The sequence below is a fragment of the Lolium rigidum genome, chromosome 7 (genome assembly GCF_022539505.1).
Source record: "Lolium rigidum isolate FL_2022 chromosome 7, APGP_CSIRO_Lrig_0.1, whole genome shotgun sequence".
Lineage (NCBI taxonomy): Eukaryota > Viridiplantae > Streptophyta > Magnoliopsida > Poales > Poaceae > Lolium > Lolium rigidum.
In genome coordinates, this window is record NC_061514.1 from 88,480,678 (window position 1) to 88,503,539 (window position 22,862).

A 22,862-nucleotide genomic window follows, 5' to 3' on the forward strand; every position below is an offset into this window, starting at 1 on the left:
AATTTGGAGAAGTCGGGAGCCGATATTTAGGTGGCAGCGGGATCATCTCGTAATCGTCGGGGTACGGCTTGGAATAGCCGGCTGCCCTTCTTTTCGGCATCATGCCGAACCGGTCTCTCGGTATGGTACCGATCCGATCCGTCGTGGCTGGCCGTAGGAGTTGCACTCCGAAGATTCGCCGGGGTGGCGTACTTGGCCTCGCCATGTTTGCTTTTCCAGCTCCGAGCCATCTGCAGGAGCCGGGCTCGGGAGTTTCGTCGGTGTGGCGTATTTAGTTAGCCACGTCCGCTCCGTCGCCGACGTTCCTCCTGTCTTCGCCGGAGTCCCCGATGTTGTGGCCTGGTTTGTGAGTGCCCAGTCACCACAATCCGGCACATACATGCACGCGTATCCATGAGGGATCTCCTTAGGCGCCTCCATTAAGAACTAGTAGTCACTAGGGTCGCCACCAATCTCGTAGACGAGGAATGCCGGTGTAGTCGGCACTTCGGCAGGTGCCGCCAACGCATATGGCAGCGGTGGACCGGACCGGAGTGGCAACTCTCCTTGATGAGTCCCGAGAGCTGGTCCCGACGGCGAGTGCCGGTGGCTCATGATCTCCTGGATCACGCGCGGAGCGACACGCACCAACACGTTGACCAAGTTCTCGAGTGGCGGTGTAGCGAGTGAGCCACCGGGTAGTTGATCTCCCGCCGCGACCCTCGGTGCGTTCCTCCGACGGGGTGGAGAGGTCTATCCCATCGAGCGCACCTTGCGGTGAGAATCCCTTCCATCCGATGCCATGGGAACGGGTTCTCCGAAAAGAGCCGATGAGGTCGGCTTCGAGGGTGGCCTTGATCTCGTTGTATTGCTTCTTGAGGTCGTCGGGCGGATCCTCGTAGGTGACCGGCGTGCCGTCCGCCATCTCGGATGTAGATGGCGATGTGGTTGATGTAGACGATTGTCCCACCGGCGTGCCGAGAATGTGTTGATTGCCAAAACCCACCGGCGGGCAGCGGCCTTGTCAACACCGTAGAGCCGGGAAGAGCCTAGAGCTGCGGCTGGCTGAGACCCCTCCGAGCGACGGCCCGCAATGCTCTTCGGTCACACGCGGCGATGCGAAGTGCAAGGGCGTGCCACCCGACCTATACACGGTCGGGAAGGTGATGGGGATGCCTCGCTTAGTTTCCCCGGGGGCATACATGTAAACATTAAATACGAGCCTCGATCGGCTCTCAGGTTATCCTGTGAATCGGCTCAAAGAGCCGATCCACCCATGATCCGTACGGGGTGCACGAATACTTGGTGGTCCTGCTCGATCAAGATGAAGCTAATGAGATCTACGACGATTTAGGGTTTTCACCGCATAATCGGATCATCCTACTCCAGAGTTGGGCCTCGCGGCCACGCACGGTGCTCGTAAGCCGATCCTAAACAAGGCCTAAAAACCAACATGAAGTTGATCCTCGGAACATCCCGTTTAGGACTTGCGAACGCCACCCTACGTGCCACCTGGATCCTCCCCTTTGTAAGGCCTAACTATTGCGAGATATTAAACTAATCCTTGTAGAACAAGGAGCAATCGTAACGGATCGGATCTACTAAATAATGATCAAGCGGGGTGCCGCCCCCACACCGAGATAGGCGTGAGGGCGGCTAGATATGCAAGGGTTGCACTACGTAAGCATGCTTAAACGAAGAACAATGCTAACCCTAACACATCTAATGATAACTACGTTGCTCGCCATCAAAAGCGCTTCGATACGAGCAACGCATGAACAACGTGGGGCTTGTGCTGCCTAGATCGCAAGATGCGATCTAGGCGACATGTCGCTACTCCGATAGAAACCCTCGAGACGAAGGAGTTGGCGATGCGCCGAGATTGGTTTGTTTTGGGGTTGAACGTGAGTTGTTGTTTATTCCATAAACCCTAGGTACATATTTATAGTCCAGCGGACTTTCTAATGTGGGCGTGCACTAAACCGTGCACGAGATAAACTCTAACCCTTATCTAAGATAATAAACTACTAAATAAAGATACACGGGCAATTCAGCCCAAAACCCTTCGTGCCAGGCCGCTTCAGAAATCTTCCACATGTAATCTTCCAAGCCCGGCCCACCTCTAGATTTGTCTAAAATCTGGTGATAACAGCCCATCAATATTGCCAGCATCCTTCGATTTCTCCACAGCTACCTGAAATGCAGTACAAACAGAGCAATTTCAGTGTTTGTGTCCTCTAATTTGCAAAAAATTCATAGAAAATTCATTCAAAACCTTGCTGCAGCATACCTTGCCATCCCAGAGCACCTCTGCGGTTGCTCGCCACTCTTCGCCCGCGCCATTGCTCGAGCTTGCTCCGCCACGCCGGCGGCCTGCCCCAGCTTCTTGCTCCATTCGCCCTCGCCGCTGCTGGAACTGCCTCGCCCGCACCGTCACCGGGCCGCCGTGCCGTCGTCGCCGTCGCCGTGCCGCGTAGTCGAGGAAGAAAACGATTTGGGAAATAGGGTTCGGCAGGAATATTCTTCGTATATTCCCTTCCCGCCCGGCCGTGAAAAATAGGGGCAGTTTTATTAAGTCAAGAAAATCCAGGGGGAAATTCACAAAAAAGCCTAACCCACGCTTCTGTCCATTCGCCAGCGTGTCAAGCCAAATGGCAAGTTCTGATTGGTTCTGGGTGTTTTTGAACCCGACTTACAACTTCGTGTACCACCTGCCCCCATTTTGCAAGTATTTGGGTGTGTTTGCACGTCGAGGACAACTTCGTGTATGTCCCATGCATATAGCTCATTGGAATGTTACAGTTTACGCCCTACCCGTCGCAGTCACCTGCAGACTGCAGTCAACACCAAGTCCAACGCAGTCAACACGCCGGGCTGGATCCGGCGAGCACCAGCCCCCGCCCGCCGCTGCCCGCCATGCTCCTTGCGAGGCTCCACTTCTCATCCTCCCTACTCGCACCCAAGCCGCTCTCCAATTCCACATCCAGCCCCAATCATGTCAAGCCAATCACTGCCTCTCCCTCCTCCCGCCGCCGCCTCCGCATCTCCGCCACATCCACGATCGATTCGCCGGCGGCGAAGGCGCTGAGCCGCGTAGACGTCCTCTCGGAGGCGCTCCCCTTCATCCAGCGCTTCAAGGGCAAGACGGTGGTGGTCAAGTACGGCGGCGCCGCGATGAAGTCCCCCGAGCTCCAGGCGTCCGTGATCCGGGATCTCGTCCTCCTCTCCTGCGTAGGCCTCCGGCCCATCCTCGTCCACGGCGGCGGCCCCGAGATCAACTCCTGGCTGCTCCGCGTCGGGGTCGATCCGCAGTTCCGCAACGGCCTCCGCGTCACCGATGCGGTCACTATGGAGGTCGTAGAGATGGTGCTCGTCGGCAAGGTCAACAAGAATCTTGTATCCCTCATAAACGTCGCCGGCGGCATTGCCGTCGGCCTCTGCGGCAAGGACGCGCGCCTCATCACGGCGCGCCCTTCCCCCAACGCCGCAGCACTCGGCTTCGTTGGGGAAGTCGCGCGCGTGGATGCCACAGTCCTCCACCCCATCATCGCCTCTGGTCACATCCCGGTCATCGCCACCGTTGCTGCCGATGAGACCGGGCAGGCCTACAATATCAACGCCGATACGGCGGCAGGTGAGATTGCTGCTGCGGTGGGTGCTGAGAAGTTGCTGCTGCTTACAGATGTGTCAGGGATACTAGCGGATCGCAATGACCCTGGGAGCCTGGTGAAGGAGATTGATATCGCTGGGGTGCGGCAGATGGTATCGGATGGGCAGGTAGCTGGTGGAATGATCCCAAAGGTGGAGTGCTGCGTGCGAGCCCTCGCCCAGGGCGTGCACACTGCAAGCATCATCGATGGACGTGTCCCGCACTCGCTGTTGCTCGAGATTCTCACAGACGAGGGCACTGGCACCATGATCACTGGCTAAGGTATGCTTTACTTTTGTATGCCTTCATGTTCATATTGAAAATATAGAACCCTAATTCTTGTGTCCTGTATTGCAATGACTCTGTGGGTATATATAGAGGTACAATGAGAGGAGAAGCCTTGGACTACAAGAAGATCTAATCCTAGTCTATTATCAGCCGTACATGTATTCTAACATCCCCCTCAGTTGTAGCGGGAGTGAAGCGAACACTTGTGACTGGAGAAGTCGCGTGCTCCCGTCACTTCTCCTTCTTATCACCATCGGCGTCTCCTTCTGGTCCTTCTCTTCCCTTTTGGGTCTCTCTAATGCTCAGCTAACTGATGTCATGCAACGATTTGTTTTTGATTTAAATCGGCGGGAGCTAGCGTCCAAGACTGTTCCGTGGCAGCGACGTGCTTTTCTTTGGCACGGGCAGACAGAGCTCATATTTTGAACAACCTGATCTAGCTTTGAAAATATACAAGTTAATTATCTTTCCTCTCATATTTGATAAAATAAAATATACAAGTTAATTATCTTTCCCACTTGCAACTAAAAAATATTATTTGCAACTCTAATTGTAACTAGAGAAAACTCAGTTGCAACCACACTTGCAACTGAAAAATATAAGTTGCAACCCGACTTGCAACTTCCATTCATGGCGAATCTCGACAAACATAATCGTTCAAAAATGAATTTTGCAACTGGAAAAAACTCAATTGCAACCCACTTGTAACCGAAAAAATTCAGTTAAAATCACACTTGCTATTGGAGAAAAGCTCAGTTACAATGCTTTTTGCAACTGAAAAAAAGAGTTCGGTTACAACCTCACTTGCAACTAAAATAAAATCAGCTACAACCTCAGTTGAGACTAGAAAATCTCAGTTGCAACCCTAGTTGCATCTGAAAAATACTTAGTTGCAACCTTGCTTGCTTCTGTTGTGATCATGTTATTCATATTTAGAATTACATAATAAAAAATAGGAAAAAAAGTTGCAACCACCGCTCTTTCAACAGTTGCCTCAGATGCTGCTCTCTCTCAAAACTCTAGCTTTTTAATGTCTGTACAAAAAAAATTGAGAGGGTAGCAGGTCACGTTACCTAGCACCCCATAGAAAACTCAAAAATTCTTGCATCGTGCATGGCCCATCCCCATACGGCAGCACGAACTAGTCATGGGCTTCGGCCAACTCATCAGGTTCCTTGTTCATAATGGTACGCAACAGGAAACGCCGACGGCCCGACGCGGGCGTCATCCACACGAGCGTGAATCTTGTTAATTCAATCGGATGGCTAAAGACTTGACTGACCCCTATGTTAGTTCTCAGCTAGCTGAGAACTAGCAATTCCCTTACTTTTTTATGCCTTCATGTTCATACTGCCTTTCTTTTCTTTTTGCTCTTCGTTGGTTATACTCGCCCAAGATGGAGGCCACAACATGGCAGCGAGGGGCAGCTCCCCAATTCCCGCCACACCGTTGGATAAGACCAGGGTGGCCCAATTCAGTCGCATCCCTGAACCTACTCGCTATGGTCCAGAATGACGTGAAAGCCCAGTTGACTTGCTCAAGATCATCGTGGAATAGGCTAGCATGATGTAAAACCCTAGGTCAAGTCACCTATATAAGGCTTGGCTAGGATAGAGTAGAGGGAGATTCCATTCGCCCTCCATACCTTCATATACGCCTCCGGCAACCTATAGACATCAATATAATCAAGCACGAGTAGGTCTTTACCTCCACCACGAGGGGTGGAACCTGGGTACATCGTGTCGTGTACCAATCTTGTCTAGGTTATCCAGTGTTGCCCTCGCTCTCCACCTGATCGAAGCTACTCATGTAGCATCTGACGACACAATCCACTGCCTTGATCGACTTCGCTACATCTGCCCCTTATCCAGCTAAAGAATTTTATCCTTTTTTCCATTCATAATTATTGTTTTTATTCTTACTTCCATACTTCAACTGAGATATTGGACATAGAACACTCTTTAAAAATAAAAAAAGAGTAATCAACTGTGATATGTTCGTGCAAAAAAGAATGATGTTACAGCTAATCATTTATGGGAGAAAAGGTCAAGATGAAGGAGGAGAGTTGGCATAGAGTAACCCGGTTTAAGGGTAATGATCATGCGTCTGTAATGTGATGTTACAGCAAATCATTTATGGGAGAAAAGGTCAAGATGAAGGAAGAGGAGAGTTGGCATAGAATAACCCGGTTTAAGGGTAATGATCATGCGTCTCTAATGCATTGTATGTCCCAGAATAGATCCCATTTTTCTGCCCATTTCTTAGATTAACCGCTTTAGAATTTGATGAATTGTATGGAGTCCTTGACTACAGTCGACGCTTATGGTATACCCGTATGTAGAACTAAGATCACTGAAAAACATCTTTCAGTAACTAATGGACTACTCACTGCATCGGTAATAAATAGGCAGCAAAAATGGGCATGATTTACCATCTCCGGGACATACTAAGAGCCAAAAAGAGTAACGGAGTGTGTAGTCCTGTCAATAAGCAAGGACTGACCTGCAATTGCATTAACCAATTCAACTTTAGTCTTTGGCAAATAATTAATTTGGCCCACTGACCAACCTAAATGTTAACCCTCTGAAGGGCTCCTTGACTTCTACAGAAGGCCTTCTCTTTTCTTGGTGCTGATTAATTACAGAGGATTGTTGCTCCATGCCACACTGTTGGCATGTATCATCCTAGTCTACTGCTGAGATATCTGCAACATTTCTTTGAAATTATTTAGTGGAAAGAACCATTCCAAAAATTTAATGACTTGTCAAAATTTCATGCAAAACTGTATTCTACCTCTTACTCACTTGCTAGAAATAGTTTAAAGTAATAAACATGATTGATTCATCATGGACATAGGATTAGTACAAAAATCTAGTAATAAGGATACAAGCACCAATACTTTCCATTATGTTCACCTTGTCTTTGTAGTATCAAAATTTCATGCAAAAAATATTCTAACTCTTACTCACTTGTTGGAAATAGTTTAAAATAATGAACATGATTGATTCATCATGTACTTAAGATTAATAAAAAAATATGGTAATAAGGGTACAACACAAATACTTTTCCATTATGTTCACCTTGTCTTTGTAGTATCAAAATTTCATGCAAAAATTTATTCTAACTTTTACTCACTTGCTGGAAATAGTTTAAAATAGGGAACATGATTGATTCATCATGTACTTAGGATTAATAAAAAAAATCTAGTAATAAGGATACAAGCACCAATACTTCTCCATTATTTTTTCGATAAGGATACTTTTCCATTATGTTCACTTTGTCTCATCAAAATTTCATGCAAAAATGTATTCTAAATCTTACTCACTTGCTGGAAACAGTTTAAAATAATGAACATGATTGACTCATCATGTACTTAGGATTAATAAAAAAAATTTAGTACTCCTTCCGTCCCAAGAAACATGCCAGAGATTTGTCGAAATTCGGATGTATCGATACACTAAATAGTTTGTAGATACATCCAAATTTATACAAATCTCCGACATGTTTCGTGAGATGGAGGGAGTAATAAGGATGCAAGCACCAATACGTTTCCATTATGTTGACCCTGTCATTGTAGTATCAAAATTTCATGCAAAACTGTATTCCAACTCTTACTCACTTGCTGGAAATAGTTTAAAATAATGAACATGATTGATTCATCATGTCCTTAGGATTAATAAAAAATATCTAGTAATAAGGATGCAAGCACCAACACTTTTCCATTATGCTCAACTTGTCATTATAGTATCAAAATGATGCAATCCACGTGTTAAACTATTTTATCATACAGCACATTCAACATTCATATCCATTGACTCCGGCACTCTGCAGATAAAATGTCACAGTCCTGCCCAGGCTGCCCCTAGCATTGTTTCTGACCTATAGTCTTGACAACTGCATAATTTTACTTTTTTTTTATCTTCAGCTTTACCTCAAGCTTTGAAACCTTTTCATATATTTTGAAACTACTGATGCTAACTACTCCCTCCATCTAAAAATAAGTGTCAGCTTTTTCTAGATACGGATGTATCTCCAACTAAAATGTGTCTAGATACATCCGGATCTAGACAAAATTGGGACACTTATTTTAAGACAGTTAGTATTTATATAAAAAACTGTCGGTACAGAACCAGTTTTAAGGTTGTGGAAACTGGAATTTAACAGTTTACATATAAGCTGTGGTTTTGCTGATGACCAGGCTAATATATCTGCTATTTGTGTACAGTATATATTTCTCTGTAACAGTTGTAGTCCTGGTCCTTTCCCTTCAAAAAAGACCTTGCCCATCTTTCTTACAGAATGAAGGATGACTCTGCTTTTAGCATGGTTTTAAATAGCGTGCTGTAACGCCGCTATAGCGTTTTGAGCAAGGTGCCGCTAAATAAATCCATGTACATTTGCTCGCTATTAGCATGATATAGCACGCTATAGCGCCGAAATAGCAGATTTTAATGGCTGGTGCTATTTGTTATAGCGCACTGTTTTTTTCATTGGCTTTTAGTGTAGAAACCCGTTTAGCTAGATATCCTATTTCTCTCTGGCCCCTTGCCTTTGTACATGCTTCCACCATATTTCCCCTTCAACAAAATTTCGCAATCAGGGTGTCCCCCCATTAAAAAAAGTATATAGTTGCTTAGTGCTGGTTATGTCTTGGTCCATTATTCTATCCCTGTGTCCCAGTGGGCAGCTTGGTAATGTCTGACTTTTGATGGTAACCATTACAATGGCGTTTCTCATAAAAAGGTCCATCCCAATGTCCGACACTGACTTTTGAGAAAATTCCTTCTATGCCACCAAATAACACTTTCATCCCTGATTTGCCACCAACCATTTCCTTTCGTTTTTTTTTGCTAGAAAAACAACTCCCTGCTCATTATATGCCATCAAGTTCCAAATTTTATCCTTGTATACCATTAGCGTGACCATTCATTTTCCGGCATGATGTTTATTTGTTCATGCAAAAATGTATTCTCACTCGTACTCACTTGCTGGAAATAGTTTAAAATAATGAGCATGATTGATTCGTCGTGTACTTACGATTAATAAAAAAATCTAGTACTCCCTCCGTCCCATGAAACATGTCGGAGATTTGTCAAAATTCGGTTGTATCAATACACTAAATAGTTTCTAGATACATCCAAATTTATACAAATCTCCGACATGTTTCGTGAGACGGAGGGAGTAATAAGGATGCAAGCACCAATACGTTTCCATTATGTTGACCCTGTCATTGTAGTATCAAAATTTCATGCAAAACTGTATTCTAACTCCTACTCACTTGTTGGAAATAGTTTAAAATAATGAACATGATTGATTCATCGTGTACTTAGGATTATTAAAAATAATCTATTACTCCGTAATAAGGATGCAAGCACCAACACTTATCCATTCTGCTCAACTTGTCATTGTAGTATCAAAATGATGCAACCCACGTGTTAAACTATTTTATCATACATCACAGTCAACATTCATATCTATTGACTCCGACACTCTGCAATTAAAATGTCTCAATCTAGCCCAGGCTGCCCCTAGCATTGCTTCTAACCTATAGTCTTGACAACTGCGTAATTTTACTTTTTTTATATTCAGCTTTACCTCAAGCTTTGAAACCTTTTCATATAGTATTTTGAAACTATTGATGCTTACTACTCCTTCCATCTAAAAGTAAGTGTCAACTTTTTCTAGATACGGATGTATCTACAATTAAAATGTGTCTAGATACACCTGTATCTAGATAAAACTGGGACACTTATTTTAAGACGGAGTTAGTATTTATAAAAAAAACCTGTCGGTACAGAACCTGTTTTAAGGTTGTGGAAACTGGAATGTAACAGTTTACATGTAAGCTGTGGTTTTGCTGATGACCAGGCTAATATATCTGCTATTTGTGTCCAGTATATATTTCTCTGTAACAGTTATAGTCCTTGTCCTTTCCCTTCAAAAAAGACCTTGCCTTTCTTTCTTACAGAATGAAGGATGACTCTGCTTTTAGTGCTAAAAACCAGTTTAGCCCGATATCCTATTTCTCTCTGGCTTTGTACATGCTTCCACCATATTTTCCCTTCAACAAAATTTCACAATCAGGGCATCCCCTATAGTTTTCCCAGTCAAAAAAGTATATAGTTGCTTAGTTCTGGTTATGTCTTGGTCCATTATTCTATCCCTGTGTCCAGTGGGCTGCCTGGTAGTGTCTGACTTTTGATGGTAAGCATTAGAATGGTGTTTCTCATAAAAAGGTCCATCCCAATGTCCGACACTGATTTTTGAGAAAATTCCTTCTATGCCACCAAATAACACTATGATCCCTGATTTGCCACCGAACATTTCCTTTTGTTTTTTTGCTAGAAAAACAACTTCTTGTTCATTCTATGCCATCAAGTTCCAAATGTTGTCCTTGTATACCATTAGCGTAACCATTTCCTGGTATGATGTTTATCTGTTCATGCACTACACAACGACAAAATAGTCACAGCGGTGTCGGTGTCATAGAAGGAAAGAAAATTCAAAACCTGTTGGCATGGAAAATATAAGTTGTTTGTTAGAAAATCAGGAAATAGAGTTACTTGGTGGTAGAAGGATTTTTCTGGCATTTACCTGTTTCTATCTGAGCTCAGAATGGTGTACCATTGGTGCAAAAAGTAGATGTTTACTATTTAAATATCCATCTTATTGTTTTTTATGTTTACTGAAATAATAGATGTTGTATCCATTCTGCTTGGAATTCTTTCTAACAGCTCAACTTCTTTTGATCTAGGTACTTATAATTTCTGTCGCCGTCCCAGGTGCAGAGTGATGGTTCGAACTGTGAAACCAAGTGGATGGGGAAAAGGGCTACAATTTGTCACCGCTGCATCAAGGCCGAATTATGCTAGCCATGAGGAGCTGGGAGACTGAGATGGTTGAGCCCTGGGTTACACCATTTATATTGCAGGGAGCATATCTCTGTTCTCCACCATGGCGTGGGCATAGTGAACTCCACTCACATCTAAAAGAACGGTGCCTTTTTTTAGTGTTCAAGTACTGCATGTGTGGGGACTGTTCCGCTGCTACATTCTTCATTTCTGTTCTTGGATGAGGATATTTTGAAGGGAGAACAGGAAAGCTCTATCTCCTGTGCTGGTCGTTGTTGCAGAATCTATTCCCTATTATGTTGCATATTTTATTTCATTTTGTGAGACTGAATATGTTAATGATGTTTTTTTTATCTGCTGTGGACTCTTTGGTGTTGTCTGCCGAGCACTTGAGTTCCTGTATACTTGCCAATCTAAGAGTCATTTTGAGCTTGATATGGTTTTCCAGATATCTTATTTAAGCTTACATGTGTCATGTTCGCTCTTTTTGTCCGGTGGTTGAGGCAAGTGGTAAAAATGCGTTTAACATTTCCCCTGTTGCTGTAATCACTTTGGCTAGTTTATTGGTTAGCACCTGCCACTGCAATGTCATAAGGTATGCAGTGTTAAGAGTGCATCACGTTCTTTGCAAGTTTAGCGTGGCTTCCAGCATCTATTCAGAAATCGCATGGCGCAGCGAATCTTCGTATTACCTGGTAGTATTTCCCCCCCAGTTACCTCAAGCGATTGCAGACAAAACAGTGGGCAGGGCGGGATCTTGGACAGTCCCGTGGAACTGATCAACGAGTAGCTGTTGCTTTGCTTCTAGATGTGATCTAAGCTGCTGTCATTTTCAAGATTATAGTAACCTTAGCGTGTGCTGCTCGAACGAAGCTTATATTTGTAGAATATAAGCAGAGGCACACCGGCTACATAAGCAGATATCCGCGTTGGTGACTGCCAACAAACCGGCCCTTGGATTCCACTCCCGAAATGACAAGGATTCCCCGATCAAAACCCTCCAAAAACTCGTTGGAGAACCATTGACGGTCGCTCCAATTTCCTAATCCAACAAGTGCCGCCTTCAAAAGTTGCGATTATAATATCGAAGATCGATTCTTCCCATCACAAACTTGAGCTTGTTACAATCATCATACATGGATTAGCTCAGACAAAGATCGAATAATTCCAAAGCTCCGGGGATCGAAAGGCACACAGCTCGTCACTTTTCTGAAAGCTCAGTGAGCGATACCAACGAGCCACGGCCGGTACATATGTGATTCCGTAATAACGAGCCGGCGACCGAGGGAGACCAACGCGCGCCGAGACATGGCGGTGTGCACGATGGCAACCATGCACGCCGCCGTGCACCACCATCCCCTCGTCCACGTCCCACCCCCACCGCGCCACCGCGCCCGCGTCGTCGTCCGCGGTGCGGCCGGCACCACCGCTGCGGCGGTGACGTCGTCGGAGCCGGACACGTTCTCCAATGCCTTCTGGGACTACAACCTCCTCTTCCGGTCGCAGCGCGCCGAGACGCCCGACCCCGTGCAGCTCCGCGTCGTCGAGGGCGCCATCCCGGCGGACTTCCCGGCCGGCACCTACTACCTCGCCGGGCCCGGCATGTTCTCCGACGACCACGGCTCCATCGTCCACCCCCTCGACGGCCACGGCTACCTCCGCTCCTTCCGCTTCCACCCTGACCACGGCGTCCACTACTCCGCACGGTACGCACACTGATCACCAGCTGCTTCTCGCGCGCCGTACTAGCTAGGTTCTTCGGCGATCACCGTGTGAGTATAGAGCGCGCTTATATGATGCAGGTACGTGGAGACGGCGGCGAAGAGCGAGGAGAAAGGGGACGGGGCGTCGTGGAGGTTCACGCACCGGGGCCCCTTCTCGGTGCTGCAGGGCGGGCACAGGGTGGGCAACGTGAAGGTGATGAAGAACGTGGCCAACACCAGCGTGCTCTGGTGGGGCGGCCGGCTGCTCTGCCTCTGGGAGGGCGGCATGCCCTACGAGCTCGACCCCAACACGCTGGAGACCATCGGCCCCTTCGACCTGCTCGGGCTGGCGGACGAGGCAGCGGCGGCACAGGGTCGGGTGGCCGGACGGCAGCGGCAGCGGCGGCCGTGGCTGGTGGAGGCCGGGCTCGACGTGGCCACCCGCTTGCTGCGCCCGATTCTCAGTGGTGCGTAATCTACAGTTGCCAGTTGCCTAGCTAGCTAGTCTTGGGTGGCGCACCGAGCGTTCGAGATGATTTGAGGCGAAGTGATTTGACTGTCGTGCGCTCCCGTTGCGTGCAGGCGTGTTCAGCATGCCGCCCAAGAGGCTGCTGGCGCACTACAAGGTTGACCCGAAGCGCAACCGGCTGCTCATGGTCGCCTGCAACGCCGAGGACATGCTCCTCCCGCGAGCCAACTTCACTTTCTACGGTCTGCCCACTGCCCCGCACCTTGTTCATCTTTTGAAATCAGTGCCGCCCACTCACCGATTTCATCTTCATCACGATCGCCGCAGAGTTCGACGCCGGCTTCGGGCTGGTGCAGAAGCGGGAGTTCGTGCTGCCGGCGCACCTAATGATCCACGACTGGGCATTCACCGACTCCCACTACGTCGTCCTCGGCAACAGGATCAAGCTAGACATCCCCGGGTCGGCGCTGGCCATGACGGGCACCTACCCGATGATAGGGGCGCTGCAGCTGGACCCGAGCAAGGAGACGACGCCGGTCTACCTGCTGCCGCGCTCTACGGAGGCCGTGGCCAGCGGCCGCGACTGGACAGTGCCCGTCGAGGCGCCGGCGCAGATGTGGTCGATGCACGTCGGCAACGCCTTCGAGGAGGACCTCGGTCGCGGCGGCCTCGACATACGGCTGCACATGTCGGCATGCTCCTACGAGTGGTTCCATTTCCACAGAATGTTCGGTATGACACGAAACATTCAGTTAGTTACGCTTCAGTTGATTTTCAAGCTGCTGCTGCGCGTACGATTATCCAATGACATATCTGTGCTGCAACGAAATCGTCGCAGGTTACAGTTGGAAGAACAAGAAGCTGGACCCTACGTTCATGAACGCAGCCAAGGGGAAGGAGCTGCTGCCTCGCCTCGTGCAGGTGAATAGATGCTTGGTTTAACAAACATAATTCAAACTTTGGTCCAAATTCAGCAAGTTTCAGTTAAACTTGGCACATTTTGAACTACTTGTTCATCCCTTTTTTGGTACTAAAATCCCTGAACAATTTCGGTAAAAATATCTTGGTCAATGCAGGTGGCAATTGAGCTCGACAAAAGAGGAGCCTGCCGGCGATGTTCTGTGAAGAGGATGTCGTATCAGTGGAACAAGCCGGCAGACTTCCCGGCGATAAACCCAAGCTACGCCAACAAGAGGAGCAGGTTCATCTATGCAGGAGGGGCATCCGGTTCGCGCAAATTCCTCCCATATTTTCCATTCGATAGCGTGGTGAAGGTCGACGTCTCCGATGGGACATCGAGGCGGTGGTCTTGCGAGGGGCGCAAGTTCGTCGGGGAGCCGGTCTTCATCCCAACCGGTGGTGGGGAGGATCATGGCTATGTTATTATTGTAGAGGTAAGACCAACGTTCATGCAAGTACCAACATTCAGCACATATGTTTGCTCAGCTTATGAAAAAATTCTGAGAAGAAATCCTAGGAGTCTGAATTTAGTAAGTTACAAGTGGTTCAACATAGGTGATATCTTAAGGAATCATGAATTATCTCAGAACAGATATAAAAAAACATTTGCATCATTTGATGCCTCTTGCCTCCTTTTGCAGTATGCAGTATCTGAAGACAGATGCAACCTGGTGGTGCTGGATGCAAGAAAAATAGGCAAAAAAAGTGCACTTGTGGCGAAACTTCAGGTTCCAAAGCACCTCACCTTCCCAATGGGATTCCATGGGTTCTGGGCTGATGAATGAAGGACAAGATCGGAAGCATCCAGTCTGGTCAGCAAAGGTTCCAAAGCACCTCAGCTTCCCAGTGGGGTTCCATGATTCTGTCTAGGCTGATGAATGGCACACAATTCAGAAGCATCCGCTTCAATAGCAATTGTTAGGCACCCAAACAATTACTGGGCGAAATCTGATAGATTTTTCATATCAGTGTAAAATGTACAGCTTAATCCATTCATATACATCAAACATTAGTATGAGCTTGTCAGGTCATCACTGATCCCTTCTGATGTTCATATCAGTGTAAAATGTACATCACTGATCCATTCTTATGCATCAAGCATTTGTAGGAGCTTGTCAGATGTTGCATCATTGATCCCTCGGATTGCATTAATTTTACAGAGTGATAATAACTGCAAGGCAGTTTATATGAACCATGGATGCTCAACACCAGTGAAATCATAAACCACACAGTAAGCATATAGAATTTCCACCAAGAATCATAACACCGTAGCAACTTTTAATGTTCTAGACCTGGAAAGTTTTAATAACAGCATTCTTGATCACAATCGTAGCTAACCCACACGAAAACACTAGTACTACTATTAACTGATCCTGTACACTACTAAATAACCACCAAGTGTGAAGTCGACGAATTGTTGTGCTCACTTTATGCGAGCTATGGTTACCACAATGAAGACGAAGACCGAGAGCATGAAGGACATTCTCACTAAGTCATCGGACAAATCATAGTCTTTGCTCCCAGCTTGAAAGAGTGTGTGCACAAGCTGAAGTATCTTCTCAAGGAACTCTTTGATCTTCGCCTGAGTGTTCTCCAGGACCCACTTCATCATTCCAGGAGGAGTAGTAGAGCACCCCTTGTTATCGGTTTCCTTAGCTGAAAGGCATGTTAAGTTGCATTAGGTGCAGATCCACCCAACGTAATAAATAATAACATGACAAACAAACAAGGTAACATAGTTTAAAAAAATTCATCGCGACAACCAAAAGGTTGTCCTAGCATATTATTCATCCATGCCTAATGAATACAGAGATGCATACCATCCTGGAAGGACTTCTTAAATTCTTGCACTACATCGTTGTTCATGACAGCATCCCACACAGCCTTATCAGTTGACAAGGCCATTACCATTTTCTGCACGGAGGGGGAAGAAAGTCACAACAAAGAAGACTGGTGATTTGTTTTTCTAAATATACGTTGTAATAAGAAATCTGAGACTTTTGTGCATAAATGCCACTCTACGAATCAAGCAACATTCACCTGAACAGAAGAATCTTCCTGTAAGAGCTGGAAGGCATCCAGTACATTTTGATGATCTCTTGTCACAAGAGCAGTTGAGTTAAGGGCAAGTGCAGCAGGTTCCATGCAATCCTCTAATCCAATGTTGGATGGAGAGTTGACTATCTGCTTTTCGGATATATCAGAATCCGCAGAGAAATAATTGACAAACATCCCAGATGAAGGGAGTCCTGCGATGGGCAGTGCGATCGCCTGTAGCTCGACTGCATCAGAATCCGCAGCAGAAGGATTCTCAAATACCCTGCAGAACAACAGAAAGTTGGTTTGATTTGCTCAGATAGGACATCTGAACCTGGATTGCATCAAATTAAACTGTTCTATTGATAGTAGTAATAACAAAGGACAGTTTGCGTTCTACGCAGGGTAGGAGGGCTTTAATAACTAAGTAATAGCAGAGAAACAGCGCGCGGCAGTGGGTAAATTGAATATCCAACTGCATCTTGAAAGAACAATTTCAGGAATACAAGCAAGAGTAATCTACAAGGAACGTAACAAAGATTGGAGCTCTGCTCATGAGATCAGCGTGACAGACCAGGGAAAACTGTCCCTCTAAACTAATCACAAGATTAAAATAATGAGCAAGTAATTACAGAGGAGGGGCTCCGATCTTCACAATCCATTAACCTGATGATCATGATCAGCAAAAGGCCACCACTAATACTCTACTTTATCGGAAGATTAGACCTATAGTTATCAGTAAGCAGTTACGATCTTAATAATAACCCAACAATACCGCGACCATCGTCATCATCAGAAATCAAAGAAACAAACCACAAATAGTCGAACCAATCTAAAGTAGATGTGTTGAGTTGATCTAAAAAAAATAAATAGATGTGTTGAGCTTTTCTTTCGAAAAGAGGTTGATAGATGGAGCGGAATCTTACTGCTGGATGCTCGCGACGGCGGCGTGGACCTCGTCATCAGTGGGCGGGGCGTCGAACACCACCCCGTACGTGTCCGCCGCCCTCTCGCTGGCATCCCCAGCCTTATCGCCCACGACGACGACCTCCTTGAGCTCCTCATCGCCGCCCTCAAGCCGCAGCTTGCGGGAGTCCCAGCCGGCGGCGGAGGCGATGGAGATGGTCGGAGGCGGCGGCGAGGTGGCGCGCAGGGTCATGCCACCCGTGCGCGCGCCGGAGCGGCCGGTGGAGGAGGTGGCGAGGCGGACCTGGTGCTTGCTGGGCAGGTTGCTGCTCATGGCGGCGCCGAGGAACCTGACGGACGAGTCGGCGCCCCTCCAGCTGTTCTCCCGCCGCCTGTACACGACGTGGACCACCATGGTGCGCCGCCGCCGGTCGCCTGGCCTGAGGTTTGGGGTTGCTTGAGAGGAGGGGCGATCGGGGTGGTTAGCGGGCGGTATTTGAAGCAACCGGTTTGTTTGTTTAGGTATTTGCGCGGTGCACTTAATTTATCTGCTTGGTTTCCTTTTGGGACGGGATTCTTTGCCTGCGAGATTTAAAACTTGCTGTTAGGGTGTCTTTTCAACTTTAATTACCCCCGATGTGTGTCTCACGCTGTCAAATGTTGCGCAGAACATGTTTTGCAGGCTGACACGTAGGCCCAGAAGATATGTGGCCCTGCATGTAAGTGACTGGGGATATTTTTGAGCTCGGTGTGGTTCCGTTTGTGATTACAACTGCTGCGTGCCGGCCAAGGCTTTTGTCCTGCATAAATTAATGTGCTCGTGCTTTACTCTTATCGTATTTGGTGTTTTTACCATACATGGTTGTACGTATGATCGGGCTAAATGTAGACTTTTTTTCTTTTCCACAACACAAATACACTTTTTTTTTGCGGGGAATATGGAGAGCTTTATTATTCAGCTAAAACAACACCCAAACTATCAGCCAAAAGATTGACAAAAAAAAGAAGACAACCATAAAGTTAGGAGTACAATCGAGCCAGCTGCTAGTCACTGCCAATGTGCTAGCATGCTTTGCACAAAAGTGGGCTCGATAGTTTGCTGATCTCACAAAACACAAATACACTTTGACAACAACATATACTCATCTTTATAAATGTACATATGTATATTCTATTTCTATGAGCATCTCTAAAAGATTTCAAAAAATTGATCATTAATGTCTTGAGAATAACACAGTCATCACAAACACCTCGCTATCGATAAGAACATTATCTTCCACCAAAAAAATTCACCTTTATCAAACACCAAAGCGTATGTGTTCAACTATAGGAAGCGTAGGAATATTGGATTGTACCATGCTCCCTCATTTCCAATTTAGCATGCATATTGGATTTGGTCAAAGTAAAATTTTACAAAGTTGGTTCAACTATACTCCCTCCGTTCCTTTCTATAGTGCCTATTGTTTTTTGGCACGGAAATTAGCGCAAGCAAATTTATTGACACAAAACCCCCCAGCGCTATTTGAGAGAAAAAAAAGGAAACTGGAAACAGATCGGAGACGTGATCTGCTCCCTACGCGCGGCCTACTCCTTCCTAATCTCACGTGATATGTGTTTGCTATTTCCTTAACAGACGCGTGCGTGATCTACTCCTTCCTAATCTCACGTCCAGATTTTCTCTACGTGATTGCATACCAGATTTTCTCAATGTGAACAGATTCGTTCCAGATTTTCTGGACGGAAATAAATCGGTGGAATGGGTTATTTGCAAAAAAACACAGCTTTCCTCTTATATTTTGAAACAATTACGAAAAAACTACAGGCATTATAGAAAGGAACGGAGGTAGTATATGAAAATATATTAACTTTTATATTACCAAATGCATATAATATAAAATATATTTCATGATAATTCTAATAACATTGAGATAATATTATAGAAGTTGCTACAATTTTCTATATATCCAATGAAACTTCACAAAATTTAATTTTAACCAAAACTAATATGCATACTAATTCGTAATTTGGGAGAGAGACGAATGGCTAAGCAGGCCGAAACATGGGTGTATGCGTGTCGGACGGGGCGTCCCAGGTCCAAACCGTAACGCGATAGCGCACCGGCCGTGCGCGTGCGTAATCGATCGGCGTATCAAGTTGGAAGATACGAAGTGGCAGATCTCTTTGTCTTAAAATTAGGATAGAGATCGATCGATGCTGGCTTAAATTAGGACGTGGACTTGATGGAACAGTATGTTTGTGTTGAATAATTACGATATTTTTATAGGGCGAATAATTGCTCGACTTTTTTCTCGGGGAGTATAATTGGTGATATTGATACGCGTAGTATATTGCGTGGCAAGGAGAATGTAAAATATTGACACGAATTTGACGAGTGCAGAAAGTAAGCGGAAAAGAAAAAGAATCGTCTTTGTTTGACGCACAGCATGCGGATGAGGATAGCGTGTACTCCTTCATGATCAACATGGCGATATCATACCTCATACGGTCGAGAAAAAGGAAAAAAAAAAGCATATCAGTGTCATCGCTATGTCGGAGACTTCTGAACAAGTCTACACGATTATCCAGTTCCACACTTGACGTTTGTTTAGTGAACATGTATACGTTTGTATACTCCAATGCGGGTATGTTGCATATGGTGAGGTCGCCTTTGTGCTAACATCATATTAGTGAACGGGAGTGACTATTCCATAGTTAATTATGCCACAAAAGAAATGTTCCCAATTGATGTTCATAGCCTTTTTTAGACGGAAGGCTCGGTAAGAGCTTGGATTTGAATTAATTAAGTCAACACAAGCGAGTCCAGGCCTGTGCCAATTAAGATCGGGTCAGGCCCTCATGATCCCATATGGCCCCTAGAGAAAAGTGTAGCCCACTGGTAAACTATCTGGAACCTCCTAGAACTCTCCCGATATGAGATCGAAAAAATTCCATACTTTTTGAGAAACCCTAAAATGACTCTGCCATAAATCTCTAGACCATTTCGAAACTCCTCATGATATCATGTTGAGCGTTAAGTGTGTGACCCTACGGATTTGGAAATATGTGGACATGATCGAGACCACTTCTCCAATCAATAATCAATAGCGAGACCTAGATGGGCATGATGATTCCCACACATTCCATGGAGATCTTTATCGGTTGAACCACAATGTCAAGGATTCAAACAATCCCATATTCCATTCTCATTGACTCGCAATAGTTTACTTGCTCGAGATTCGATCATCGGTATTACCATACCTAATTCAATCTCGTTCATAGCAAGTACTCTTTCCTCGTACCGTAATACAACATTCCCTTGTGGATAACTCATTAGTCACGTGCTTCCAAGCGATATAGAATGTGTATTACGTGAGCAGGCTCTGAGTATATATATCCTTTAGATGGACGAAGAAATCCCACTCTTGATACATACTACCCAAGAAGTATTTTTCTAGATGCCCAAGTGATCACCCATACAAAGGTGACGGTTGATGCCCTCAAAGTATTCTTTCGGTACTAGGGAGTAGCATAATCTCATGGTTTGAGGATTGGTTTATTTGACATTAAAAATCTATAGCAATTTAAACATCAATTCGATCTGATTGCTTTGCTTAGTTAGGTCTTGTCCATCATGTCATTCTTCTAATGACATGACTCCGTTGCTAAATTGACAACACATGTCTCGTTAGGAGACCTTAACCATCATTAACCAATAGACTAGTCTAGTAGAGTCTTTCTAAGGATACGTTTATAAATGACATGTGTATTAAAATTTCCACTTAATAAAATTCTAGCACGCAGAATAAACACTTATGAGAAATAATTAAATATGATAGTAACAATATAATAATTGCCTATAGGGCATATTTCCAACATCCACAATGTCGAACATAGGGTTGCGCGTCATATCAAAAGGAAAAATCTCTTGGTCTAGCGCATGTGGTCCTTAGATCGTAGATTTTTTTTTTTGGATTATATCCTCCCATATTTTTTCTTGATCGCAAGTAAAGACAAACGCCCTGAACCGATACAAAGTGATGAGGAATTCCCCTTAAAAGAAGATCAAAGATAAACAAGAAAAACTAAGAAGCAACCAACTTTCCACCAAAGACGTCGTGAGACTAAAGGAGACCTGAAATCCACGACAACGCCCCCAAGGAGGTAACAACGTAACATGCGCCGATGTTGCCAAGACTGTCGTTGCGTGATCGACAATACTCTGGTGAGGGGATCCTCACGGAGAGGAGAGAAATAGGGGGTCATAGGGAGAGGAGTAACCGGGACAGGGATACACGAGTTACCCCGCTTCGGAACCTCATGACGGTGGCGAGGCCATACTGCTGCTTGTCTGGAATTACCAGGCAACAAGTGCAAGATTAGAGTGAGTTGAGTTGTGTCTCTAGGCTCCCAGGATTTGGCTTATAAAGGCTCTAGGTCTAGGGTTATCGGAGTAGAGTCCTAACCGGATACGACTAAGTCATATGCTACGCTAACTATTCCTTGTCGTGCACGCCACATATCCGACTGGCATTAACCATGGGCCAGATCCGACAACTTGTCTCCGGGTTGGACTCCTTCACCTTTGTTCTCCAGCAACTGGGCCGCCCGGTTGGGCCATAGGCCTCACCACCATCTTTGGTCCACCCAGGCGCGCTTACCGAAATTAGGACCCCGCCATGGTATGCCTAGTTGGCATACCCACAACAAATACCACAGGGGTCTAGGATTTTCATCTGGATCCCTAATGTGGAGAGGGTGGCCACAATGATGCCCTGAAGAGGGTCACAACACGCATAGGAGTCTCCATCGTTGGTGCTGGAGCTTTTGTCGCGCAATCTAGTGTTGGAGATATGCCCAAGAGGCAATAATAAAAGTGTTTATTGTTATATCTTAGTGTTCATGATAAATGTTTACATCCGATGCTATAATTGTATTAACCGGAAACATTAATACTTGTGTGTTTTGTAAACATAAAGGTGTCCCTAGTAAGCCTCTTCTTAAACTAGCTTGTTAATTAATAGATGATCATGGTTTCCTGATCATGAACATTGGATGTTATTAATAACAATGTCATATCATTAAGTGAATGATGTGATGGACATACACCTATAGTAAGCGTAGCATATGATCAAGTCATTTAGTTCTTTGTGCTTCAGGCTTTAATATGCATAGTAACTTAATCCTTCGACCATGAGATCTTGTTAATCACCTACACCGGATGGATGCTTTGATGACACCAAATACTACTGTGTAAATGGGTTGTTATAAAGGTGGCATTAAGTGTTCGGAAAGTATAGGGTTGAGGCACTTGTATCAATAGTGGGATTTGTCCATCCTAATGACGGATAGATATACTCTAGGCCCTCTCGGTGGAATGACATCCAATTATCTTGCAAGCATGTGACTGGTTTACAAGGGATATCATATCACAGTACGAGTAAAGAGTACTTATCAGTAACGAGGTTGAACTAGGTATGGAGATACCGACGATCAAACTTCGGATAAGTAAAATATCACGAGACAAAGGGAATTGTTATTTTATGTGAATGGTTCTTTCGATCACGAAGTCATCGTTGAATATGTGGGAGCTATTATGGATCTCCGAGGTCCCGCTATTAGTTATTGATCGGAGAGGAGTCTCGATCATGTCCGCATAGTTCTCGAACCGTTGGGTGACACACTTAAGGTTTGATGTCGTTTTAAGTAGATATGGAATATGGAATGGAGTTCGAATGTTGTTCGGAGTCTCGGATGGGATCCAGGACATCACGAGGAGTTCCGAAATGGTCCGGAGAATAAGATTCATATATAGGAAGTCACTTTCCAAGTTTGGAAATGATCCGGTGTATTTATGGAAGGCGCTAGAATATTCTAGAACCTTCCGGAAGAAATCACCATGGAAGGTGGAGTCCCAGATTGACTCCACCAACCCTAGGCTGATCAAAGGGGAAGGTGGAGTCCATGGTGGACTCCACCACCATGGCCGGCCATAGGGGAAGGAAAGGGAGGAGTCCCACTTC

General features: G+C 45.5%; 3 protein-coding genes across 3 annotated transcripts; 2 read left to right on the forward strand and 1 right to left on the reverse strand.

The window, feature by feature from the left end:
• The first annotated feature begins 2,878 nt into the window (after positions 1 to 2,878).
• On the forward strand, positions 2,879 to 11,122 carry LOC124674281 (acetylglutamate kinase-like). Its single transcript, XM_047210320.1, has 2 exons — positions 2,879 to 3,910; positions 10,671 to 11,122. The coding sequence occupies exon 1, from the start codon at positions 2,896 to 2,898 to the stop codon at positions 3,907 to 3,909; it is 1,014 nt and encodes a 337-aa protein (XP_047066276.1). The 5' UTR covers positions 2,879 to 2,895; the 3' UTR covers position 3,910; positions 10,671 to 11,122.
• Positions 11,123 to 12,075: 953 nt separating this feature from the next.
• Positions 12,076 to 14,684, forward strand: LOC124671636 (carotenoid cleavage dioxygenase 7, chloroplastic-like). The gene is made up of 7 exons (XM_047207984.1): positions 12,076 to 12,473; positions 12,570 to 12,937; positions 13,053 to 13,181; positions 13,267 to 13,671; positions 13,778 to 13,860; positions 14,016 to 14,333; positions 14,541 to 14,684. Exons 1-7 carry the CDS (start codon positions 12,076 to 12,078, stop codon positions 14,682 to 14,684), a joined length of 1,845 nt encoding a protein of 614 aa, XP_047063940.1.
• A 432-nt stretch (positions 14,685 to 15,116) lies between these two features.
• LOC124675656 lies at positions 15,117 to 17,286 on the reverse strand. The gene is made up of 4 exons (XM_047211718.1): positions 16,863 to 17,286; positions 15,940 to 16,219; positions 15,720 to 15,813; positions 15,117 to 15,555 (listed from the first exon to the last, which is right to left on the reverse strand). The coding sequence occupies exons 1-4, from the start codon at positions 17,255 to 17,257 to the stop codon at positions 15,323 to 15,325; spliced, it is 1,002 nt and encodes a 333-aa protein (XP_047067674.1). The 5' UTR covers positions 17,258 to 17,286; the 3' UTR covers positions 15,117 to 15,322.
• Between the last annotated feature and the right edge of the window lie 5,576 nt (positions 17,287 to 22,862).

Coding starts and splice junctions, on each gene's coding strand:
- LOC124674281 (XM_047210320.1), top strand. CDS start 2,896: ATGCTCCTTGCGAGGCTCCACTTCTCATCCTCCCTACTCGCACCCAAG.
- LOC124671636 (XM_047207984.1), top strand. CDS start 12,076: ATGGCGGTGTGCACGATGGCAACCATGCACGCCGCCGTGCACCACCAT. Junction 13,672..13,777: donor CCATTTCCACAGAATGTTCG/GTATGACACGAA, acceptor AAATCGTCGCAG/GTTACAGTTGGAAGAACAAG. Junction 14,334..14,540: donor GCTATGTTATTATTGTAGAG/GTAAGACCAACG, acceptor CTCCTTTTGCAG/TATGCAGTATCTGAAGACAG.
- LOC124675656 (XM_047211718.1), bottom strand. CDS start 17,257: ATGGTGGTCCACGTCGTGTACAGGCGGCGGGAGAACAGCTGGAGGGGC. Junction 15,814..15,939: donor AGGAAGATTCTTCTGTTCAG/GTGAATGTTGCT, acceptor CCCTCCGTGCAG/AAAATGGTAATGGCCTTGTC. Junction 15,556..15,719: donor TAAGAAGTCCTTCCAGGATG/GTATGCATCTCT, acceptor CATGCCTTTCAG/CTAAGGAAACCGATAACAAG.